Source organism: Schistocerca serialis, chromosome 2, assembly GCF_023864345.2.
Source record: "Schistocerca serialis cubense isolate TAMUIC-IGC-003099 chromosome 2, iqSchSeri2.2, whole genome shotgun sequence".
Taxonomy (NCBI): Eukaryota; Metazoa; Arthropoda; class Insecta; order Orthoptera; family Acrididae; genus Schistocerca; species Schistocerca serialis.
Genome location: NC_064639.1, coordinates 680,531,670 through 680,559,619, shown reverse-complemented (window position 1 = coordinate 680,559,619; position 27,950 = coordinate 680,531,670). Strand labels below are relative to the sequence as shown.

Sequence of the window (27,950 nt, the reverse complement as noted above, 5' to 3'; positions counted from 1 at the left end):
TGACAACAGATATTTGAATACATCATTACTGGTACATGAAGTCGTGTAGAACACAGTTGGTACGTTCTGATGTAGGACAAGTCACTGTGTTACAATTTATCGTCACACGATTTAAAATTACATTAATTACGGTATTTTTACTTTAAATGTGCATTAAGTAATAATGTTCAGGGTCAACAGAAACATCCGATCTCACGCGTCGGCTTTGACCCGTGACGTAAGGGTGTTGTGGTGTGTGACATCATTACGGCGCGGAGTTTGGTTTGTGAGTGTGGCGTGTTTGTAATGTTGCCTCGTTGACGTTACCTTAGTAGGAGTTTTAGGGCCTGTAATATATAGTTTACCTTTTTACTGTACTTTTTGTTTTAACGTCGTCTATGAGGCTTTTATCAGTTTGCCATTAGATTGTTCAATCTTTATGGTCTATATGTTTTGTCGCTACTCGTTATGTCTAATGAATCAATATTGTTTTTTCTTTTTTTTATTTGTTTCTTTTTTTTATCTTTTGATTGACCTACACATTGATCTGTAGCGTAGCCCTGAATACGAGGTTAGGTTGGGAGTTTTTTTTGGCGGGGGGGGGGGGGGGGCAGGGGGGGGGGGGGCGCAGCCCCCCCCTGCCTGGCCTTGAGTACCACTTGTTTATTATTATCTTTGTTTGCTATCAATGTTAGCAGATTGTTCTTGTGAAACCTTTGTGTGTGTTGTTTTTCTATGTGTTTTCGTCTTTGTGATACGTATGCAACGTTTCTATATCCGCCATATTGGAATTGTCGTTTCCGCTATATTTGTGACGTCATGGGTCAAAGCCGACGGGTTAGATCGGACGCTTCCGTATTTCCGATGTTCAAAGTATATATATTGTGTGAGTGGAAGAGAATATGTTGTAAAAGCAAAAAAGAGCATATACTGTACAGATCGAAATACGACGGTGGTTTGAAAAGTTCTTGGAATTACCACGAGGGGGCAGCACTATAGCAACGAGTTGTTTACGTGATATTCACTGGAGTGATGACTGTGAACACATGCCACGGTTGTCAGGGTGTATACGACGCTGGAGATCCGGGAAAAACCCGGTAATTTTTTCATCCGGAAGAAAACCGAGAAAAACCTGGGATTTTTTTAGAATTCCGGGAATTTTTCATTGTTTTAGTTTTCAGTTAAATTTTTGTAATTTTGACTGGTAAGAACTAATACTCTAACAAAGGATATTACTGTACCCCGCTACTGCAGAATAATACTTCAACAATAAAACATAAACGATAGAAAAAACGAATAACTTAAATTCCAAAAGAAATGCGCCATATACACCGACACAGTGCTCATGCAAACTGCCAACTGCAAAGTGTGTCAAAGGCTTTAGGAAGACTATGCAATGCTTCATAACAACAAATTACCTCCGATGAGCGTGAAGTCACAACTGTTTAAATGTAAGCGTAGGGTTCCGCGACCGTTGTCTTCTTCAATAAAATTCTTCAGGGTATCAGACCGCTTCGTCATCGTTATGACGATGCGGTCTGATACCCTGAAGAATTTTATTGAAGATCACAACTGTTTACATTAGATTCGTTTTAGCAGTTACGAGCGGGCTATTGCGCATGCGCAGTTGAGTCGCGTTTGAGTAGTAGATTCACCCTCGTCTGTGGCTGTGTAAGCAGTTGCAGCAAGCAGCTAGATGCTACCGGGAAACGGGGGCGCCAAATTCATATTCTTGAGAATTAAAACTTGTTTCACAAAGCGCCTAGCATCCAGCGCACGTTTGTCTCTCGATTATTCATATGATTTTGAAACGATTCCCTCATGGATTTTGAACATTTTTAACACGTTTCAAGTTGATTTCTGACTGAATCATAAGTTGATTTTTGAACGCGTGTATAGTGTACGTGATGTTTGTCAGGAGAATCCTCGTCGCATCTAGAAATAAACTTTCCCCAGACAAAAGGGGACGGGCTATACGTGCTGAGTGGTGTAAAGCGGAACGGAAAAATGGCAATCACATTTTGATTATGTGGTTGATAGGGTTTACAAATGATCAACCTTGTTATAATTACTAGCGAAATCCATAGACTCAGACTACCAGAATGGAAGTAAACGACTGACACGAATAACAGGCGGGAAAGATTATGTATTATCTTCTCGGTGTATCCAAGAAGATCAAATGTTGACGGAAAATCTTTGACCAGATTGCTACACTAGTAAGGGCCAGTTATACAGTCCCCGGCTTAAGTTCTATTCTGGAAGTAACGCGGAAAACGTGTTGTACGAACACTTAATAACGCCCAACCTGAAAATAATAGCGGGATAACTAAAAAGAAGATTCCAAATTTGTATAAAAATTTCGTAATACTACTTTTCGATCTCATGCTTGAGAAACTGGTGCGTATGAATGAAACTTGAAATTATTTCCTAACATGAAGCGTTTTGCTTGTACTTGGCATTTTATATTAGTACTTCGTGAATAATATTCTGTTGTGTTATAAAAATGGCCATTTGTGCCAAAACAGTCTCGTTTATTTGGTGTGTGTTACAAAATTGCTGCCATGTTAGAAATTCCTATTTTGTTTTATCTAAAAGACATTGACAAAATAGACGTAATCAGATCGAGAAACCGCATTGAGGTAATAGATTCTTTCACAAATAATGTGTAATTTCTTGCTTATCTCTTGTCTTTATTGGTTTTGTGACCTATATTTAATTTTATGTCACACAAAACAGCAAGTTATCAGCTAATAGGCAATAAAGAATTCAAATTTTCTGAAGAGTTTTTGTTCTCCTGATTACAAATTATCCCATCCGCTATTAATTGCGAGATTTTTTTAAAAAAGAGGGGCAGGCTGTCAAACCGGCCGACTGGGAGCAGGAGAGACGCCACAGGACATTTCAGTTTCCACTGTCCTGAATATAGTTTGATGGCATCCATTGTAAAATAAACACGTTTCAATTCCACAGAGAGAAATACAGCGACGTGCGATAGAAGAATGGTGTATGAAGAGATGTGGCACTGCACTTTGGCACACTTAAGACCAAATAACATGTCCTACATTTCCTCGAACACATATGTTTTATGTTTCAGACTTTTGAGAAAGATGAGCACTACAAGATGAACATATTTTTGAAAATTCGATTTTTTTTAGTATTGGACCGGTTCGTAAATATCGTAGATCCAGGGCTGATGCCCACAGCAGTCCGAGCTATTGTGGGTAGTCTCCACGTGACCCGTATTTACATTTAGTGATTTTGCTGTTCCCCCTTCGTTTACTCTCACGTCAAATGAAAACAAAACATATCTGTGGTCGGGAGCTATCAAGTGAATTAAAATACATTCACATAATTACGGAAGGCTAAAATATGTCATTAGTTTCAGATTTTATTTCTTCCTTTCTGACAGCCAAGCATTAATCGCCTTGCTGAACAATGATGTTATTTTTGCCTGTTTGCTAAAGAAATTTGACTTTTATTAACCTTTTCCGCAGAGGCAGTCAATGTATTTGAAACGAAATGTTTAATTCCACAGTACTGGGTAATTTCAACTGTACGCTGCATTTCAAGTGCACGTTTTCATTTTCTAGCACGTATGGCATTATGCCATAATAAAGAACCAAACATGATATAATACAGTACTGGTGCTCTAAGAAAATTTACATCCCGAAAAACCACACTGAAAAGAGGTTGGGAGCGTGGACATATGAATGTACACTTTAAGTATGTACTTTAAATGTGCACATTTTAATATGGTTCACGAAATTCCGATACTCTTGAAGTATCCTCTGATGTCTTGTTTCTTTACCTAATGTATGATCTTTCAATGTTTTACACGTACGTACATACGGGCTTCGGGCTTCCTACGTCATGATAGCTGCGCAGGCGCGGTGTAGCCTGTTATCTGCGCTCTCTGGCAACTGCTAAAATGAACCTATTTCTAACTGGTCACCGGAAAATATTACGAATAGTGGTTTGAAAAGCATCACTTTCAAAGTAAATATCCTTGAATTATGTGCAAGAATGTACCATGAATTTATTAAATCACAGAGCATTTGACTCTCATTTAAAAATCAACTCTTTGATGACGAGCCATTTAGAATAATTTAGAACCCTGAAAATTAGACATTTATGTCATTAATAAGAATTTTACTGGCACATTTGTGTGATATATCTTAAAAGTGTAACACGCGCGAAAAAGATCAACATTGTATGCGAAAGCTTAGCTTGTCTTGCAGCTTATTAACCTTAGAGACTAATATTATATGTGATAGTTTTGCTTTTTTTGTAGCAACACTATGTATATTAATTTAAACTATTAACTTTCCGTGTTTGTGCTACTTAACAGTGATGCTGTTGGCCCCCTACATCATATGTCCTATGCTCTGAATATCCGCTGTCATCTGCTGGCGAGATCACGTGACATGAGCTTTGACTGGCTCACAAAAGCGCATCGCAATCTCGATTTCAATGATTCGGAAAGTAACATGCGGTGTTTGGTGGAATTCCAATTTATATTTTCATAATACGAAAATACATGTTGCTGCACATCAAAGATATTTCCAAAAGATGTATTTTTCCCTGAATTTAGTTTTCTAAAGTGCTGGGAAATTCTACGCCCATGTATAAAACCACAACCATTCAAAGGATTGATAAGGGAAAATATACTGTCTCTTAAAACGGAAGAAGCGTGTTTTCACCCAAAAGTCTATTTTTAACCGGGAAATCCGGGAAAAATCCGAGAATTTTTTTTTCCTTGTCCGCTTATACACCCTGGTTAGTGCTCTTGGAAGAGAGCTGTCGCAGTGACGTGGTTCTGTTGCTGTACCCACATACTGATTACCGAAGATGGAAAAAAATAGAGATTCGAGCAGTGATACAGTACTTCGTAAAGAAAGGTATGAAATCAAAGGACATTCATGCTAAAAAGGGTGTATCACATTTTAACTGAAGAATTAGAAATGAAAAAATTATCTGCAAGATGGGTACCATGATTCTCGATGCTGGATCAAAAGAGCTTGAGAATCGACATATGGGAACAATGTTTGGCCCGTTTTAGGGGAAACGAACAAATTTTTTTCGCTGGTTTGTGACCACGGATGAAACTTGAGTGTACTACTATACCCCAGTGACAAAACAGTCAAACCAGTGGAAATAAGCTGATTCTCCACCACCAAAAAACTGCAAAGACAATTCCTTCGGTGGGAAAGGTCATGGCATCAGTGTTCTGGGATGCGAAGGTGATTCTGTTTGTAGATTATCTCCCCACTGGGCAAACAGTTACTGGAGAATACTATTCTAACCTCCAGCACAAATTGCAACAAAAGATAAGCGAAAAGGCCATATTTAGCAAGGAAGAAAGTCATCTTCCATCAAGACAATGTGCGCCCATACACATGCCATCGCCATGGCAAAATTATACAAACTAAGATATGAATTGTTGCCACACCCACCCTTTTCACCTGATATGGCTCCGTCAGTCTTCTCTCTCTTCCCAAAAATTTTACTTGGTAGACGAAGATTGACTTCAAATGAAGAATTGATAGTTGGAGTTGACAGCTATTTTGCAAGCCTGGAGGAAACTCATTTTTGAGATGGTATAGGCACTGGAACATCGTTCGACCAAGTGCATTAGTCAACAGGGAGACTACATTGAAAAATAAAAAAAAGTTTCAGTGATGTAAGTACTTTTTTATATTCCGTAAAGATAACTTTTGAAACCACCCTCGCATGTCCGGGGTGGGGCAAATAAAGTGGTCTGCAGAACAGAGTCCAGGGTACTAAGAAACACTGCAGGGAAAATGAAAGACATGACTAACCTGACTATAGCAGGTGTTGAAAGTGACCATCATTCATCTCTTCACAATTTTGTGCCCTGGTCAGCAAGTTGTTAAAGGTGAGTCGAAGCTGGACTGGTGGAATTGCTGCAATCTCATCCAAAATATTTTTCCACAATTCTTGAAGACTATGATTGTCGTTGCGATACTCCTTAGACTTTAAGATCTCCACACATAAAGTAATCGCACACTGACAGATCCAGTGACTAGGCTGGCCAGCAAGGGCCAGGGCCACAATGCAGCTCCAGGTGGAGTACTCGTCCCCATAATCGACATGGTATGCCAATCTCTTGTGACAGGCATTGGGTTGATTTGGTTGGTTGATTTGGTATCTGAACATTACAGGTCTGTTTTTCCTACTCATTTGCATTAACATTTTTCTACATTTAGAGCTAGCTGCCATTTGTGAGACCAACTAGAAATTTTGTCTAAGTCACCTGGTATCCTCCTACAGTCACTGAACTTTGATACCTTCCCATACACCACAGCACCATCAGCAAACAACTGTAGCTTGCTGCCCACTTTGTCCGCACCAAATTGTTTATTTGTATGGAGAATAATAATGGTCCTATCACACTTCCGCGGGGCACTCCTGGCAGTACTCGTCACTGATGAACACTTGACGTCGAAGACAACATATTTGGTTCTGTAACTTGCGAAGTCTTTGAGGCACTCACATATCTACATACTTATTCCATATGCTCGTATCTTCTTTGACAGCCAGCAATGGTGCACTGTGTCAATAGCTTTCTGGAAATCTATAAATACGGAAAATGCCTGTTACCCTTTATCCATTGTTTGCAGTATATCATTTGAGAAAAGGGAAAGCTCGAGTTTCACATGAGTGTTTCTTTCTGAAACCTTGCTGATTGGCATATGTAAGATTCTAGGTCTCAAGAAAATTTGTTACATTCGAACTAAGAATGTGTTCAAGGATTCTGCAGCAAACTGATGTAGAAATATTCGTCTGTAAGTTTGCGGGTCCATCCTTTCGCCCTTCTTATCTGCAGGAGTCACCAGTGCTTCTTTATGCTCGCTTGGGACTGTGCACTGGTGAGAGATTTGTGATAAATGCACGCTAGGTAAGGGGCCAATGCTGTAGAGTATTCTCTGAAAAACCGAATTGGAATTCTACCCAGTTCTGGTGAATTTGTTTTCTACTGTTTCAGTTGTTTCTATACACCAGAGATGCCTGTTACTATGTTGCCTATACAGGAGTCAGTTCAGTGGTCAAATGATGGCATGTTTGTACGATTCTCCTGTGTGAACGATTCTTAAATGTGAAATTTAAAACTTCAGCTTTTGTTTTACTCTCTGCACCTGCCACACTGGACTGGTCAATGAGTTTCTGGATGGAAGCATTATACCCACTTATCAATTTTATGTAGGACCAGAGTTTTCTCTGGTTCTCTGCCAGATCTTTTGCTAACGTACGACAGTGGTAGTTGTAAGCTTCGTGCATAGATCTTTCCACAGACTTAGGAATCTCTACTAATCTTTGCTTGTCGTCATTTGTGCATTCTCTTTTGAACCGAGAGTGCAACAGCCTCTGGTTCTCACCATTTTCCAAATCTTGTTATTAAACTATGGTCGGTCTTTTCGGCCCTGAAACTTTTATATTGATTCAGTCAAAATTTGAGAGAAAGATAAATTTAACAGTGTGCAGTCTGATAACATTTATGAACAAGTTGTACCACCCATTTTATAACAGTATTTTTTTCAATAAGTGACAGGAACTATGTAGCAATATTCATAAACTGAGTGAACTAATATGCTATTAATGTATAGGTGTTTTAGAGTGTTTTTATAGCTTAATTTGAAATAGGGTGCAAATAATTAAGAGAACCCAGTACTTGGGCACTGGCACAATGAATATTACCTTTTAATGCATCAGTTATTTGCTTAATTTTTGATAATTCCTGAATACCCATTTAGGACAGTGTGTGTTCATCAAACGTGAATTTGTCATATTGCAAGCTCCTAAATTCATTCTGTTGATTCAACAGCCTTTCTCTAAGTTGAAATCTGTACTCAGCAAGTTGCCTTAGGTGTGTGATGGAAGGTACTTCTGATACGTTGTCTTTTTGCTCCAAACCTTGTTCACCCATGAAATGTGTGTGGAAGGTAATAGTCGGTAAACTTCTGTATGAGCTCTAATTTCTCTGATTTTCTCATTGTAGGTATTTGATAAGACACCTATGGGAGAAAAAAATGTTGCCAGACTCTTTGGAAGGTACACTCTCGGAATATCAACAGTAAACCTCTCTGTGATGCAAAAATTCCTCACTTGTAGCATCCCCTCGAGACTCTTATCTCAACTAAATGATCTTGCGATGAAACACACTGCTCTTTGTTGCATCTTTTTGATCTCTTCTATTAGTCACACTTGGTAAGGGTGTCTGACAGATAAACAAGACTCAAAAATCACCCAAACAAGTGTTTCATAAGCAATTTCTTTCATTGATCAATTATATTGCGTTAAGATAGTTCCAGTAAATCTCCGTGTGGCACCTGCTGTTCTTACAGTTAGTTTTATATGGTAATTTCTATTTAGGTCACTTGTAGATGGCTTCTCAAAGATATTTACGGTAGTTACTGTTTAGATTGGTTTGTTGCCAATAGCGCAATTGAACAGCAGAGGATTTCATCGCCTACTTATGTGTAGTATTTCATATTCATTTGCATTCAAAGTAAACTGCCAGTGCCTGCACCAATCATCAATCTTCTACAAATATTCCTGCATTTCACTAGTTATCTGGCAGTGTTGCCTTTTTATAGACAACTGCATTGTCTGCAAACAATCTTATGGAGATTCTGATATTATCCACCATATCATTTATATATACTGTTAACAGATACTCCTTAAATTAGCTTTATGTCTGTTGCTTTTGTTCTGTTAGGAGTGACACGCACAGTTCTGTCTACAGTAAAGTCATGAATCGAAACAGAAATCCGGTCCGATACTCGGTGAGATCTTAATTTATTCATCAAATGACAGTGCAAAGCTGAACCAGTATGAAAGACTTTCCTGAAGTCAACGAACATGGCATCACCCTGTGTACCATTGTCTATATAAGTGCCATTTTGGTGTTCATGTGATGATTGAAAGCAAGAATTGTCTTAAGATTTTCTGTGGTGAAACAGTTTGAGAAGACGGACACTTCAGTATTTCAGCCTAGCTCTCTCATCTTACATATCTGTGCCAGTATTCTGAAATGTCCTGGGTGTTTTTAGTCCCTTTAGTTGTCAAAATTTTGCTATGAAATTCATTTAACAATTCTCACTTTGCTCTCTTTGTGCTCATATTTGCTTTGTTTAGCTTTTGTTTGTCAGAAAGGCTTTGACTTTGGTGAAATCTGTGATAAAGCTCTCTGCTCTTGTAGCAACTTTTTGACATGGCTATTAAACTATGTGGGACTCTGAGCCCATAAAACCTTGCTCAGTACATACTGGTCTGTGACATATTGAACCACACTTTTGAATTTTGTCCATTTTTCCCACATCTTCATCTTCAGACCTGAATATTTGATGTTGATTACTCAGATACTGTGCAATTTGTATCCTATTGCTCATGCTAAGCAAAAACATTTTCCAACCTTTCTTAGCATGCCTTATGACGATTGTAGGTACTGATGCTATCACAACATTATCATCATAAATGCCATCCTCTTTGTTAACTGGTTCAAAATGTTTGTGTCTTTTTGTTGCTAGGAGGTCGAAAACATTACCATCTGTTCACATAATTATCTGCTGAAAGTAATTTTCAGACAAGACATTCATAATATCTCACATAGAGCACTGTCACTAACACCAGTTTAGATTGCATGAGTCTTTTTCTATAGCTGTCAAATTGAAGTCTCCCTCTATTGTCACAAGAAGACCAGGAAATTTATTCACCACATTCTGCAAGTTCTGTGCTCAGTCACTACACCTCCTGAAGCAAATGGCCTATAATAGCATGCGATATCATGTTTGACCCAGATTATTTCACATTCAGGACCACTAATAACCTCAATAGATATCATTAAATTTTTTACAACAATAAATATGCGGCCATCACTGGCATCTGACGTTTTCTTAGTATAGTAGCAAACCATAAAAAATTTGGAATGAAGTAACAGTATGAAATTTGATAGAATGCTGCTTACCACAGGGGATGTTTTGAGTCCCACACAGGCATGTTAAAAATCGTATGTTAGATATTATAAGTTATCCTCCTTCAGATGTAGAAAAATAAACTCACATGTGCATACATGCACAGCTCGCACACATGGCCTCCACAGACTTCTTTCAGTGTGTTAACTGAGTGGTGTAGTGCAGTAGTTGGCACACTGGACTTGCATTCAGGTCGGTGATAGTTCAAACCTGCATCCTGCCGTACTGATTTAGGTTTTCCATGATTTCCCTAAATCGCTTAAGGTAAATGCTCAGATGTTTGCTTTGAAAGGGCATGGCTGGTTTCCTTCTGCTTCCTTCCCTAAACTGAGCTTGTAGTCAGTCTCTAATGACCTCATTGTCTTGGGACATTACACACTAATCTCCTCCTCCTCCTTACAATATACCTGCCTTCCACTCACTGCCTCCCCTATGTGGTAAGTAGCAATCTATCCTATTTTATATTGTTGCTATCCTTGCTTCATGTGGAGATGCAAGACGCTGATGTAAAAATGAATCCTGAAGTAATAAATGTGCTGAGGAGGTCAGTAATAGTGGAATAATAATAATAATAATAATAATAATAATAATAATAATAATAATAATAATAATAAATTGAAATATCCATACCCAATACAGCAAATATACAGAAGAAAACAGGAGAAAAAATTGAAAAATACATCCAACTGGCTGAGGAAGTCAAGGACATGTGGCATCAGGATAAAGTTGACATTATACCAATTATACTTTCAACTACAGGAGTCATACCACGCAATTTCCACCAGTACATCAATGCAATACAGCTACATCCAAACTTATATATACAACTTCAGAAATCCGTAATTATTGATACATGTTCAATTACCCGAAAGTTCCTAAACGCAATGTAACATATACCGTACAGTTAAAAGGAAGTGACGCTTGATCGAGGTCCGCGTCACTTTCATTCCGAACCAGACCTAAGGTCTGAGAAAGGAAAGATAATAATAATAATAATAATAATAATAATAATAATAATAATAATAAATCCCGTGGAGGCCCGGGAAAAGAATAGGCCTCCGGTATGTTCTGCCAGTCGTAAAAGGCGACGAAAAGAACAAACCACTAATAGGGCTAACCCCCCTTTTAGTGTGATTACTTGGTTCAGGACAGAACTAAAGAAGCCTCGGACAAGCGCTGTCATGGTCGGGGACGACACTTGAACCCTATGCCCGCCCACAATGGTAACGACACTGCTAGCCAACTGTAAAATGATTTAAATCCAAATAGAGGTGTTTTGCAGGATATGCTTCCTGCAACCACCCTAGAAGGAAAACAGAGACAGAGGATGAGATGGTCAGATGAAGTTAATCGACACCTCATGTTCTGTTATTACCAAGTAACAAACCTAGGAACCAACACAACTGGATACAGATCACAAGTATACACAACATTTATTACCAGATACCCAGAATTAAAATTTTTAGCAGAACAACGACTAGCTGATCAGATCCGTGTAATAATAAAAAATAACAGGATACCCCAGTCAGAATTAGAAAACATCAAACAACAAGTACAACAAATACTGGAACAAAATAATGTGCAATCAGAAGAAGAAGAAAATACAGTAATGGACTCAAACATCCCAGAGCAAACAAACAAAGACCAACACGCATCAATTAAACAATCAGAGGAAAACGAAATCTTAAGACAGCCACCAGAACAAGCACAAATAGAACACGAAGAGACACACGTGTTAGATATAGAAGAGAAATTTCAGCTGACATATATAGAATACAAAGACACAAATACAGACATCAGACCATTCTTGCATAGACCGCCAAATAACCCACAAGTCGAAAAAACAATAAAAACTATCAACACAATCATACACAACAAAATAAATGAAAATACAACTATGGAAGAGTTACAACTACTGGTTTATATAGGAGCACTCACTACACTAAATATACACACTAGGCAGAGATCAGAACAAACCAACACACAGAAGAAACCCACAAAACCAGCATGGCAACACGTAATGACACACATTATATTTCTTCCGTAATGGAAAATCAATAAGTTCGTAGAGAACATAATCGTCTGCGAGAATCTGTAATACACTACTGGCCATTAAAATTCCTACACCACGAACACAACAAAATAAATGAAAATACAACTATGGAAGAGTTACAACTACTGGTTTATATAGGAGCACTCACTACACTAAATATACACACTAGGCAGAGATCAGAACAAACCAACACACAGAAGAAACCCACAAAACCAGCATGGCAACACAGGCTACAGATCAGAATAGAAAAACTGAGAAGAGACATTGGACAGCTAACACAATTGATAAGAAATGAAATATCAGACAAAAAATGAAAAAGTTTAGGTAAAATCTCACAACAAGAAGCAATAGAGCAATTAGATGAAAAGAAGCAGAAATTACAAGCATTGGCCAAACGACTTAGAAGATACAAAAAAAGTGAAAATAGAAGGAAACAAAACCAAACATTCAACACAAACCAAAAGAGATTTTACCAAACAATAGATAACACACACATTAAAATAGACAACCCACCAAACATAACAGACATGGAACACTTCTGGAGCAACATATGGTCAAACCCGGTACAATATAACAGGCATGCACGGTGGATACAAGCAGAAACAGACACATACAAGATGATACCACAAATGCCTGAAGTGATAATTTTGCAACATGAAGTCACCCGAGCAATTAATTCTACACACAATTGGAAAGCCCCTGGAAATGATAAAATAGCAAATTACTGGCTAAAGAAGTTCACCTCAACACATTCACATCTAACTAAATTATTTAACAGTTACATTGCAGACCCATACACATTCCCTGATACACTTGCACATGGAATAACCTATCTGAAACCTAAAGATCAAGCAGACACAGCAAACCCAGCTAAATATCGCCCCATAACATGCCTACCAACAATCTACAAAATATTAACTTCAGTCATTACACAGAAATTAACGACACATACAACACAGAACAAAATTATAAATGAAGAACAAAAAGGCTGCTGCAAAGGAGCACGAGGATGTAAAGAGCAACTGATAATAGATACAGATGTGACATATCAAGCGAAAACTAAACAAAGGTCGCTACTCTACGCATACATTGATTACCAAAAAGCCTTCGATAGTGTACCCCACTCATGGTTACTACAGATATTGGAAATATACAAAGTAGATCCTAAATTGATAGTTTCTAAACATAGTATATAAATATGGCTTTTGGAACAGACAAATGTAAGAAAAATAGCATAGTCAAGGGAAAACACACTAAACAAGAATATTACATATCGAATAACCACAGTGACTCCATAGAAGCGATGGAAAAAACAGATGCCTATAAATATCTAGGATACAGACAAAAAATAGGAATAGATAATACAAATATTAAAGAAGAACTAAAAGAAAAATATAGACAAAGGCTAACAAAAATACTGAAAACAGAATTGACAGCAAGAAACAAGACAAAAGCTATAAATACTTACGCTATACCAATATTGACCTACTCATTTGGAGTAGTGAAATGGAGTAACACAGACCTAGAAGCACTCAATACACTTACACGATCACAATGCCACAAATATAGAATACATCACATACATTCAGCAACAGAATGATTCACATTAAGCAGAAAGGAAGGAGGAAGGGGATTCATCGACATAAAAAAACCTACATTATGGACAGGTAGACAATTTAAGAAAATTCTTTCTAGAACGAGCAGAAACTAGCAAAATACACAAAGCAATCACTCATATAAATACATCGGCTACACCACTGCAATTTCATAACCACCTTTACAACCCTTTAGATCACGTAACATCAACAGATACGAAGAAAGTAAATTAGAAAAAGAAAACACTACATGGCAAGCACCCGTATCATCTAGCACAGCCACACATCGATCAAGATGCATCCAACACATGGCTAAGAAAAGACAATATATACAGTGAGACGGAAGGACACATGATTGCAATACAGGATCAAACAATAAACACCAGATATTACAGCAAGCATATTATTAAAGATCCCAATACCACAACAGATAAATGCAGACTTTGCAAACAACAAATAGAAACAGTAGATCACATCACAAGTGGATGTACAATACTAGCAAATACAGAATACCCCAGAAGACATGACAATGTAGCAAAAATAATACATCAACAGCTTGCCTTACAACATAAACTTATAAAACAACACGTTCCCACATACAAGTATGCACCACAACATGTACTGGAGAATGATGAATACAAATTATACCTGGACTCGCATTCGGGAGGACGACGGTTCAATCCCGCGTCCGGCCATCCAGATTTAGGTTTTCCGTGATTTCCCTAAATCACTCCAGGCAAATGCCGGGATGGTTCCTCTGAAAGGGCACGGCCGACTTCCTTCCCCATCCTTCCCGAATCCGATGAGACCGATGACCACGCTGTCTGGTCTCCTTCCCCAAACCAACCAACCAACCAAATTATACTGGAACAGAACCATTTCAATAGATAAAACAACACCACATAACAAACCTGACATCATACTCACCAATAAAAAGAAGAAATTAACACAACTAATCGAAATATCCATACCCAATATAACAAATATACAAAAGAAAACAGGAGAAAAAATTGAAAAATACATCCAACTGGCTGAGGAAGTCAAGGACATGTGGCATCAGAATAAAGTTGACATTATACCAATTATACTATCAACTACAGGAGTCATACCACACAATATCCACCAGTACATCAATACAATACAGCTACATCCAAACTTATATATACAATTACAGAAATCCGTAATTATTGATACATGTTCAATTACCCGAAAGTTCCTAAATGCAATATAACATATACCGTACAGTTAAAAGGAAGTGACGCTTGATCAAGGTCCGCGTCACGTCCCATTTTTTAACCAGACTTAACGTCTGAGAAAGTAAAGAAATAATAATAATAATAATAAAATGATGATGATGATGGTGATGAGTGTATGGCATTGGTGGCCGGGGGACCCCTCTTGGGGTGGTTCGGCCGCCGCTCCACAAGTTCTTTAACGCCACTGCGGCCACTTGCGAGTGAATGAGGATGAAATGATGATGAAAGACAACACCCAGTCATCTCGAGGCAGAGAAAATCCCCGACCCCGCCGGGAATCGAACCCGGAACCCCATGTGCTGGAAGCGAGAACGCTACCGCAAGATCACGAGCTGCGGACAATAGTGGAATAAATAACTCTCATTAAATTTCAGTCCCTGGGACAGTCATACATTCAAATCTCTTCAGCTTCTTCAGGCATATGTGGAGCTCTGCCTGAGTGGAAAGTGCTTCATTATCTAAACTGAGTAAGGATGAGTACTTAATATCAGTTTTAACAAAATCGCAGTGATGTAGTTGGGCAACTTGCTAGTATTAATACCTACTCTGTGAAGATAGTAAGAGGACAGTCCATCTGCTGCTTTGATACAGCATGACTAATAGTAACTGAGCACATGAAGCGAATCAGCGTCTTGTTGCCATTAGAAAGTAGTTTTAATGAGATATCATCATTTTGTACTTAGAAAATATTGCTAAATGGATTTATATAATCTAATGAGTGACTGGGAGTGGGACACTCTTAATTATATCTGATGCTTCCCATGGGTGCCACCAGATCCATGAAGTTGGATTTATTTTTTTTATTTTTAGTATACCTGCTTGAGAAAGTCATTGACAGTTGAGCATGGACAAGGGTGGTGGTGATAATTCTCCATTAGCGGCATGCGCAGTATGACTTTGATAATAACAGTTGTCTTCTACCAGCTGCTTATGTATAGTATTTAATTAATTAATCAAACTGATATATGGTGTAAATTGTAAAAATTTAGGTTTTTTGACTTCATATTCATGGAGAATATTAACTGGTTGGTACATTCATATCTAATTATAGCAGTACTCAAGACACTCAACAGATAAGTTCTTCAGTTGTTGCAAATGAGAGAGACTTAAATTTCCCATTCCTAGAAGCCCTAAAACAGTCCATGGGGAAGTCATTTATTTGGTAAGTTAGCAGTGAGGAAATTGTAAATGTTAAAGGAGCTTGCATTCAGGAATTGTGCCAAAATTTGCAACAGCTCATTTTTACTGTGATGTAGGTTTCTCACAGTGTGAGGAGCAAGAAGAGATCTGTTGCATTGGCCTGACGATCTTCAGATTTCAGTAGTGTTACTCATCATTTATTCTTGAACTTTTAAAAAACAGGCGAGTACGGGCAATGAGACATTAATATTTTTTTTCCTCCCTGGCAAATAATCAGTCCTTCGACATGTTGCGCGACACGTAGCATTGTCGTGATAAAGAACACTTGTACATTTTCAGCAGTGTCGCCTGACGTTATTGATGACTTGTTTATATCTTTCAGCATTAACACGTTCTTTGGTACTCTAAAGGAACAGTCACGACATTTTCAGTGTGACCAAAGTGATTCTCTTGGAAGTGCTTTCAGAACAAACTGCATTTATTGTTTGCAGTTAATTTTGGAGCAACCAAACAGTTTAATGTGAATTCTGAACTCAGCATTTTTCACTTTCCCGGAGGTGAAAGGAGTGAAAAGAGACAGATAAAAATCTCCCCCTAATCAGGGAACAACCTGAGGCCTGTGGATCTGTAGTTGGCACTGTACCATTCAGCCATAAAGCAAGATGATTACCACACAGAAAATTATTTGTTCTAGAATGTAGGATGACAGTTTCCATTTACAATAATTTCAGAAATTTATTATGATTGAGCTGACTTTGTGATTACCCAACAAGACCCTTGCTCATCCCTTCAACTGCTTTTTTGTAGAATATCAGTAAATATGTCGGAAACATGTATTTCTTGACCCAGATTCCCTTTTAAAGCACAAGAGAACACACTGACTGCATTATAGGCAATGATACCTTGCTATGTGATGCTTGCCAGTGACATTTGGTCTTTTGTTTTAATTTAGCCTAAAATTATTTCTTTTTATTGTCCTGTTCTTAGTAATACATAAGATAATTTGAAAAATTATTCATTTTTATCTACAGAATTTATATTGTGTAAATTTATCTAAATAGGAAGATTCTTTATGCTGAGACAGGAGTTTCTATGTGGGAAGTGTACATACAGTAGAACCCCTCTAATACGTCACCTTCGGGACCGGGACCATGGTCGGAACGAGAAAAAGGTCGGATTATCCGAAAAATCTAATATTTATTGCAAAAAATATAAAAGACATTTAGTACTAAAAATTAAACGATTTAAGAACTAAAAGATGTCTACAGTAATATAAAAAGATGTTTTTTACACAGTGTTAAAACAGTATATTAACTAAAAAATGTCTACACACACTATAATATGTATTGGTTTTAAAAGGAAAAACGACAAACAAATTACAATACTGTACTGTACATAATAATGTATAAACGATATATACTGTAAACTAAAAAGTCTTTGTAGCACTGTATAAAAAATAAACTAATGTATGTATAAACTAAGAAATGATTATACTGTATGCATTGTTTTTACAGTAAAAACGAAAACAAATTACTTGGAAAAAAGTCAGGGATACATTTTTGACGAGTTTTCCAAGGATCAATCCAGCCTTCACTGGCAGCAAATTTTCTTTCGGCTTCCAGTTTTTTGTGCAAAACTATCGCTTTTCTTTGAGAATTGGCCCGGATATGGGAGTACCTTTCCTTCTTTCTTGACAAAACCACATCCACAATGCGTTGTCAAGCAGTTCATGTTTTGCGATTCTTCAGAGTGTTTTCACCATCAATTGTAACTGTATAGGAGTCAGTGCCTTTCTGATCCTTCCTCCAATCCTTAATTGTCGTAACACCTATATTCAGTTTCTTTGCAATTCTTTGGAGAAAATTTCCTTCGTCCAGTCTTTGTAGCAATGCTAATTTTTCATTTAGTGAAAGAGTTACGTGTTTACGTTCGAATCCAGACATGTTGAAAAACAGACAACCATAAACACAGTGAATCTACAGTAATAAGTACGGTAGAGAACACGGAATAAAGCAAACACAGTTTTTTAATCCCAACAAAGGATAAAACTGCACAATAACGTACAGTATAACAATATGCACAGCGATAGACACCGCAACAATGGCCTGACAGGCGATCAGTCAGTGACAAGTTGGCACAGGCTCGCGAGCCTCAGCATGGTCGGACTAACTGGAGTGACGGACCATCCAAGGTCGGATTAGAGGGGTTCTACTGTATAATTATTTTGCTCCAAATTTTTTGTAGTTAGTCTCTATGTTTTTAATACTCCAATATGCTAGTGGCAGTTACTACAATATATTTGCTAACACTTAATTGCTGACTACTCTACCTATATTTGCCTTGTAGGTTTACAGTGTTTCTTTCATTTAAGGTGCAGCACCAATGTCTGCTCTATTATTATCTGAACTCTCTTATTTGGAGGAAAGAATAGACAGATGTTTGGGAATGGTGGAAATTTTAGGTGGTGTAAATGATAACGTGGTTAAACGTTGTGGTGTTTTGAGCTCTGAACTAAATTTATGTCAGAAGTATGTGGAAGAATTACATACACTTCTGTTTAAGTACTCGTCAGAAATTGAGAAAACCGAGGTATGTATGAACAAAATACATGTACAGAAAATAGAGTAAGATATTAGACTACTACAAGGGATAGTCATAATGTTTTAATTATTACCTTGAGCAAATAAAGCTTTGTAATATTTTGTTTCTTTGCAGGTACACATCTGCAGTTCTGCTACAAACTGAAATCGCTGCACCACAGTACTACAGCATGCCATGAGAGGAGGCAAAACAAAATGGGGCAACTCATTGATAAAATGAAATATTGTGCTGTGATTAGTTTACGGCGGCAGCAGCAGCAGTGTTGCAGGTCACCCAAATGGGCGCAGAAAGCATCTGAATTAGCCTGACACAGCTGCAACGTTTCTGCTGCTGCTGAAAATGAATTGCTCCTCAATACTCCAGCTAATCAATGGGTTGCACCATTTTTTTTTTCTTTTTTTAATACTCCATTGGTTTACTGTAGTACTATAAACTGCAAACGTGTGCCTACAAACATAAAAAAAAATTAATTATATTACTTGGTTTCTAAGGTGATAATAAAAACTTTTGCTACACATTCCAATATACAGTCAAACCTCCATATAACAATTACCAATACAATGATAAACCTGGGTACAGCAATAATTTTATATAGCCCCAACTGATTTCCTATATGTACTATGTTAATTACTTCTCATTACAATGATGAAGTAAATTTAGCAACACCCTGTTATAACCAAGACATAATTTCGAGAAATTTACTATTCCCCACTTCTGAGAAGCTCACTCTACCAGTAGGAATTGTTTATTTAGCGCCTAGATTTTCGGCGCTTTATTTCCAGAAGCTTCGCTATATATTGCAGTAGTTTCGTTGGGCTCATACACAGGTTATGTCCATTATTTTTGGAGTCTGTGAATGTTTTTAGTTGATGTAAATGCTTTGGACTAAGCTAAGATTTGGATAATGGCTAGAACTCTAAAACAAATGTGGTTGGAGACAAAAATTGAGGTTTTCAAAGGCATTGATAAAGGAATGAAACAAGTAGACATGGTGAGGAAGTATGGACTTGAACAATCAGTGTTGGCTACATTCCTTAAAAAACTAAAAGAAATTAAAGAAGTTTTGTAGGTGGCAAATTTAGAGTGATCTAGAGATTAATTCAGCTGTTACTGGTAAAACCATAGATGCTTCAGTATGTGATGTTCACCTGCTTTATTTCATCGTTGATTATCCGTGGTGTCGACTTTCTGCGTTGTGATAATGGCTGAAAAATGGAGGGGGTGGAAGTTCAACACTGACTACTTTAAATTATGTAGCCAACAGGTGCACATTTGCGTTTCACAGTTATTTACTTTCACTGTTGACAACCCCCCAGTAACACACAGCTAAATGGCCAGTACGCTATTGTTTAACTTTAGATAAGCCTCATTAATAGCTTGCAGGTAAACATTAACATACTATTACAATAGTTTACTATTGAACATCTAGGAGCAGTAAAAACCTAACCACACACTTCACAAGTCTTGTAGAATACTACGGTTCATATTGAACAGACACTGTCATTGTTTTAGCACATTGCCTAATTGTGTTAAACTTTTTTCACAGTTGAGTTGATGCATTGTTGTTGTTGTTATAACCAACACAGGTTTCTTGTCTGAAACTCGGCTGTGGACTGACTCGAGCCCAAAAATCAGGCCCTTCTATATCTTCACAATAATAGGCACTGAAACTATACATTGTGTGATGTTTAATTTACAAAAATTACAATTGCAACTTAACTCATTCAGTTAACTGCATATATAGAAAAATTCTGTCTTTTTAACAGTTTCTTCTACTATGTGTTAGGCCTAATTATTTGTTTGTCATGAATTTAACAGATATAATTATGCAAACAATACTTTTTACAAAATGGGTAATTACTTCGGATTAAGAGCTGGCTTTGCTCACATGTTTTCGAATAGAACCAAATAGATGTTTTAAGAATACTATTAGTTGTTCCTCCAAATGTTTATAATTAGTACACAATTTATATTTGTTTATAAGTGGGCAATATAATTTAACTTATGAGACAATTACTGATTTCACCCTATAATGAAAGTATTAACTAGGAATAGTTGAAATAAATTAGAAAATCAATTACATACATAAAACTAAGCACAAAATTAGATCTGATGATACATGTTTTAAAACTGAGGGCCAACCTTTTTCTTTTATGAAAATGCACATATATGTTAATGGTAATTAGTTATAAATGGGGAAAAAAATAATTTAAGGAGGCAGATGGCAAAACAAGAGGGGAAGTAAAAAGATCCCAGCTTGCTTTGTCACATCACCCCCTCATTGGATTGACGAGATAGATATTGCAAATAGCTACCTGGGCAGTTCAATGACCACAAGTGACTTCAGACAGTGGGTTTAACTATCTACACACAAAAAAGTATTACATATCAAAATATTATCAAAACTGCAGTACAGATTCTTTTTCAAATTTCTACTTATTTGAACTGGCCATACGAAAATCCTCATACAAAATATTTACATAAAGTGTATTGTACAATGGCACAAAATATCTTCAAGCTACACTTTTAATAAAATTTAGGGATCTTCATCATAAGTGATTTCCTTCTTGGGTAAACAAGGATTACATTGTAAGGTACATATCATTTTAGGCAAGTCCTTTCTTGCTTAAAAAAAAAAATCCTCGTGGCTTGCAAAAAGTTAAATTACACTGCACATTGTAGTTCACTTTTTAGACAGAAAATTTCACTTGTTCGATGTTCAGTATTTTTCACAAGCACTTCCACACTTTTAATGAGCTTTTATACATTGTCTCACCAAGTTGTCCACATCTTCAACAGGTCCATGTGGCAGTTAGTAAGGAAATGCACTGCTGTCAGTTCCCTTGGAGGTGGTTCTCCTCCGCCACGGTACATGAAAAAATAAGTCATAATACCCTACTTTAGTACACTCACTTTTACTTCTAAATATAAGGAAAAAATTGTTTCGCACTAAAAATGATAGTAATTACTTTTCAAAAAAATACATTACATAGTTCTCATAACATTAATTAGCACTAAAATTGAAAGACTTTCTTTCTCATTTGCAAAATATCACTTTAATGTCTAAAATATGTACATTACCTCTAGTAAAATCTCAAGATGTGCAGTAGCATAGATTTACTAATCATTACATTATGATAAAAGGAAGAATGTCACTATTATATAACTTAATTACTACTCGAATCAAAATTAAGGGGATGGAAGTTGTACCAAATCATTGCCCCACTTCTCTACTCAACTCTGAGCACTACTCTTTCAACCAGAAAATTAAATCCTCACAAAATGTTACCAAATAGTTGACCTGTCAGAATATTCACATCACTCTAGCACCACAGTTATCAGTTAATCAGCAAAATTACTTTTCTTCATTCCAGTATTACCAGTTTAAGCTGTTAATTCCTCAGAACACAAATAGTTTTCAGATCACCTATAGAGCCAATAATGCAGCATTATATGACTTTTACGTCACTAAAATATTGCTCTTTCTGTTAAGCTCTCATTCCCAGCTGCAGTGTCACGAATTGCACAATATATACAGTATGCATTGTTGCCTAGTTCAGAAATAGATAATCAATACAGTTACACTACATTTGTTTGTATACATATATCTTTTTCATTAATCATGTCTGTCAGCTCCATTATTTTACTTACCTTTCTTACCTCATTATTAGCTAGTGGAGTGGATTCTCAAAAAAATATCCCTACTACAGAGACAGGCTCACTAACCATTGAGACCCTAACATTATTCATTATTTTATTATTTCATTATTACTTCATTAACTAATACACACCTGCTCTGCTTCTCCAATGCAAAATTGATTCTACTGGAAAACACTCCACACTAACATCCTTATCACTGAGAAAAACTATTATTTCACTGTAGTTATCAAATTGCTTGAGATTTAGCCTGAAATACAAATCTTGCTTATACATTCAACACATTACTTCAGGCAACTATCTTTAAAGGTGTAACTCCTTAATGTTAGCAAAGGCTGTACCATGACATACTTCTATGGATAGATAGTTATCTCCATATATTGACTGCACTGAATACAAACACGTTTATTATACCACAATTAATATTAATACCTAGTATTCAAGATGGTTTATACTGCATGTTGCCGCTGCTGTTGCACCCACGAGCTGATTACTTCAGATGTTAATTATCCTCCACATATGCTGATACCTTTAATTTTCAGTTTACGATACCTCTTTGTTTGAGAGAAATTCTTTAACCATAGTGTCAGTTTACTTTCTTCCATCCTCTTATGATTCTATTACACACAACACTGCAGAAACTTTTTCTAACATTTCCGTATACAGGAGTATCCTATTGTACACAATCGCATGAAAGTAGAAGATAGAATAATTCTGATTAACTTATAAACTACAGCTAGGATAAGAGAAGACTTTGACTACCTCAGGAAACATGAAAAATGAGACAGACACCTGGTGTAAGCATTATTGCCACATAATGAATCCAACACAGCATGTTGAAGCCCCTACTTCCTTGTAGGTCTTACTTCTGGTTCAACACACACTCCATTTTCGTAACAAATTCAATATTACCCAAGCTTAGAAATGTTTTAACTTGTTGTGGATCAACATTCAAACATCTAATTGGTGATACATAGGGTTTCAGGTCAATAATATTCTTTAATCCAAAAACCCTGTTAGTCTTTGTGTAAGCCAGTTCATAAGAGTTGTCATGGGCAATGTATACCACTCTGAAAGGACCATGAGACACGCAAAAACTCCTTAATATCATCATTTACTTTGCTAGATTTTTCTTTGGTTTTAACGAGGACAAAATCACCTATTCTGAAACTGGTCGGATTCACTCCTTTGTCATGCCTTCTCTTTCTTCCTGCTGCTTTCTTTTTCATCATCTCTTTTGTCAATCTGATCTTTTTATCCTGTGCTATTTCAGTTACCTGAGAGAAATCCACTTTTTCTCCGTAGATGTTGCTGGGTCTCTTGTTGAACATAAGTTCCTGTTAATTTGTTCCATAAGTTGTTGATAATGTTTTCAAAATGTCTAATGTGGCACGCCCAAGCAGTGTGTTTTCTACTACAATAAGTCCTGGAGAGTCTATTAAACTCCTTCATAACCCTTTCACTCATGTTACCTTGTGGAAAATAGATAGAAATCTTTGTGTGTTTTATCTTGTGTATTGGCGCACAGTGTTCAAACCTCTCTGAAACAAATCGTGGACCATTGTCATAAAAAGTGATTTTGGTACTCAATTATAGTACTAGTATTTTCCTTCTTAATTGGATACGGTTTTACATATTTTGAGAATGTGTCCAAAACAACGAAAATATATTTACAACCTCCTGTAGATACAGGCAATGCTCCTATATGGTCAACTGTTTTAAGCTGTTTAGGTTCGCTAGGAAGGACAGAATGCATTAAGACTTTTGATGACACACCAGTTGTCTTTACTCTCTGACATTTATCACACCTTTCTAGTCTGTGCTTAACCCTTCTCCACAAGTTGTTAAATATTACTGTCTCCTATATCTTAGCTACTGTTTTCCTGGTCCCGTAATGTCCATAACTCTCATACAAGTAGTCAATAAATTTATGAACATGTTGGTCAGGGAAGCATAACTTCCAGTCCTGATCATTCAAATTTTTTCTCCTAAACACCACCACACCCCTTTATGCATAGTATAGTACTGCTTCACCTTTGGTATGTTGTCTGAATTGTAATACTGCTTAACCAACCTTAAATTTGGCTTCTCATTCTGCTTCCTTCTCATTTGCATGCAAATTTTCCTAATAAGCTTCTCATCCTTCACTCCCAGCAAAGAAAGCAACCATACTACTTCTTCATAGTTCTCACTACTGCCAGTATCCTTCTTCCCTGCTGGTATCCTAGATAATGCATCAGCCACAATATTGTCTTTTTCTTTTAAATGCCTTACCTCCAAATCAAATTCTTGCACATACAGCACCCACCTAGTTAACCTGGTGTGTTTAAGCCTGCACTTCCGACGGTAACTCAAAGCCTTATGATCTTTATATACTACAGTCTTATGTCCAAGCAAGTAGCACTCAAATTTTTGAAATCCAAAAATAATTGCCAAAGCCTCTAATTCTGAAATGTAATAGTTCTTTTCATGTGGCTGTAATGTTCTACTAGGAAAAGCAATAGTTTTGTGTTCAACCCCAATCTCAGTAGGTACTAATTGGAAAATTTCTACACCCAAACCACAAAAACTTGCATCAGTACTCACACAGAAAGACAGTGAAAAATTTGGATGTCCTAACATCTTACTATTTACTAATTCTGTTTTCAAACTCTGAAATGCCTATTCACACACCTCTGTCGAAGTCCGCACCACGTTTGTTTTCAACACATTACCAAGGCAAGAACAGTTAAATGACTAATCTGATACAAATTTTCGGCAGAAGCCAAACAAGCCAGACTTAGCTTTAAGGTCCTTCTTGTTCTTTGGGGGTGGGAAATCCGCAATAGCAGTGAGCTTTTCTGTATCAAGCTGTATATCTTCCTCGTTAATCATGTGACCCAGAAATGAAATTTTCTTCTTTACAAATTCAGATTTATTTAATTTGTTTCGTGCCTCCCCTATACATAGCTATCAATACTTCATTCAGAATCTTGGTGTTTGAACCATTCTGCATTCACTACTAGGACATTATCTACGTAGACCGTTATTTTGTTGTTTAATATCTCACCTAGCACCTTGTCAATAGCTCTGATAAAAAAAAACCACACACACACACACACACACACACACACACACACACACAGACCAAATGGCACAACACAGCATTGGTAACACTTATCTTCATGTAAAAATGCTGTACATGGCCTAGATTCCTTGGCCAAACTGATATTCCAATAGCCATGAGTCACATTAAAAGAAGTCAGAAATTTACATCCATGGGACTTCTGCAAAATTTCATCTATGTTAGTTGGTCTGTCACTCTCCCCTATTACAGTTTCATTCAACTTCTTGGCATCCAGAACCAACCTGACACCACCGTTCTTCTTTACAACCACAAGTGGGTTATTATAACTGCTGGTTGACCTTACAATAATCCCCCATGAGACAATCTTTTGGATTTCTTTTCTCACTGCTTCCTTTTTTAAAAATGGAGTAATATAAGGTTTCTTGAAAAATGGTTCATGATCCTTAAACTTTAATTTGCATTCAAAATCTTTTACCAAACCTTGCCTGTCTGAAAATGCCTCAGGAGAATACCTTTTAATTCTTCCCTCGGGCTATTTGTAATACCCTCAATATCCTCAACTTGCTTTATTATTTCCGACCTTACCCTCTCCTCCTCTTTTTCCTCAGTAACCTGCTCAGTGGTCAAAACTCTTAATGGCAAATCTAATTGTTTGCACACACTTGTCCATATCTTCCAAAAATAATACTTCATACCTACTTCCGTTGTACTTAAAAACTAAACTTACCACTAGCAAAATCAATATTTACACACCATTTTCACAATAAATTAGTTCCAAATATTACATCAATGCTGAGATTTTGTATCACCAAGAAATTGCGCTGCAACAGCTGTCCTGCCAATTCCACAGTTAATAGTACCTCTTGTTTCACCCTCTTTGAGAGCGTACTAGTAACACCAATAATTTTTATTCCAAGAACATGAATCACTACTATACCCTCTGTGTTCTTAATAGATTCAAAAAATGCGTATGAAATGCCATTCAGATCATTCCCACTGTCCAGTAAACACTTAACATTTATCCCTTGTACCCTTTCTGTTATTACAGGGTATCACACTTCCTTTTTACTTACCTTGTGATCTTCTTCATACAACAAATCCTCATTAATCCTTTCCTTGGAAAATCTATCATCTTGCTTACCAAAATGATTATCAGACAGTCAGATGCCAGATAGCCTGGTCCTCTTCCTCATTACCTCTCTCAAACTCTAACTCTTCATTAGGCATAATATTATCCTCCTTTATTCTTTCTTAACACATTGCCATCATTATCAACTATAAATTCAAATACCTTGTCCTCATCACTACTCGATTTGTCACTGTTATCATTATTACAACTACTGTCAGAATCAGACCCACTGTCACTTTCATTGCCCTCAAATACTTGGCTAATTAGTTGATCCTTGTTTCCAGTATTAGACCACAAAGCAAAACACCTGACTTCTTTATGTTCTCTTAAAAAATTTACATCCATTTTGACACTTTGGCTATCCTGAGTGACATCTACACACTATGTTTCATTACTTAAATTTATTATAGCAAGTTCATCCTTTCCTTTTATGGGATAAACATTGCTACCCACACCATCATCCAACATTTCACTAGAATTAGAAATTACACTCGACTTACTCTATCATTTACATTACTCTTACCTGTCATTACAGCACTTATATGCAAGTGGCTCTTCATCACGACCTGCTCAAGTGTGAGCCAAAACCTGAGCATTTTCTAGTTTAAATTGTTTGATCCAAAATTAAAATAATCTGCTCCATTTCGTTTACTTGAATTTCTCCTACCATGACTGTGCCCATTCTGGCTATCCTACACCCAACCAATCCCTGAATTTCTTCTGTAATTAGTCCTGTTCATACTATTTACCTGAAATTCTATTCCTGATTGATTATTGGCATCAAAATTCCTCCTGCAATCTTCTACTGAGGGCTTCACCCTCTCCACTTTATCAACATAATTCAAGAAATCACTAATATTACCCCTAGGGGCAGGTACAAGCAATTCTCTAGCTTTCTGAGACAACTTAGTTTCTAAACCCACAGTTATTGATTCACTACCTAGGTCTTTGTCCAAATAGTTCAGTTTGTTTGTCCAAATATTTCAGTTTGTTTGTCCAAAGCTGACAGAAACCTTTCACAGTGCCCTTCCTAGAGTCAAATCTCTCTTCTCTCCAAAATTCACTCAAAATTCTGTGCTGCTTCTCTTTGGACCAATATTTATCTAAAAATGCTTTCTTAAAGCTTTGCCATGAAGTACAGCTATCAGCTACCTGAGCTGCCCATCCATAAGCATCTCCTTTCAAAAAACTTCTCACAAATGACATTGTTTCTTTGTCATTCCATGTTTTAGGCAAATAATTAAACTCCCTAATGAAATCCAGTGGATGCACTTCTCCATACGGTTCAAAATTATTAAATTTCTTACAACTAACAAATGAGGGACTGTTTGGGACACTACATACTCTATCTACACTTTAGATTTGTACCACTTCCATCTTTTTCCCCTTTTCAGCCAATTTTGAATCTACATTTTTATTTACTTTTACCAGTTTTTCCTCTATCATTTCTACATACTTGGTTTCTACCTTCATTTCAGAAT

General features: G+C 36.9%; 1 protein-coding gene across 4 annotated transcripts in view; it reads left to right on the top strand.

Moving 5' to 3' along the window:
* The window catches only part of LOC126457793 (spindle and kinetochore-associated protein 1-like), a 108,323-nt gene that overhangs the window by 23,429 nt on the left and 56,944 nt on the right, over positions 1-27,950 (top strand). For 2 of the 4 annotated variants that reach the window (XM_050094382.1, XM_050094381.1), the window contains exon 2: positions 18,387-18,604. In XM_050094382.1, the coding sequence (XP_049950339.1) occupies positions 18,398-18,604 (207 nt within the window). In that variant the 5' untranslated portion in view covers positions 18,387-18,397. Of the gene's footprint in view, positions 1-1,013; positions 1,077-3,878; positions 3,976-18,386; positions 18,605-27,950 lie in introns of those variants that run through there. The other 2 variants (XM_050094384.1, XM_050094383.1) reach the window with 2 other exon arrangements.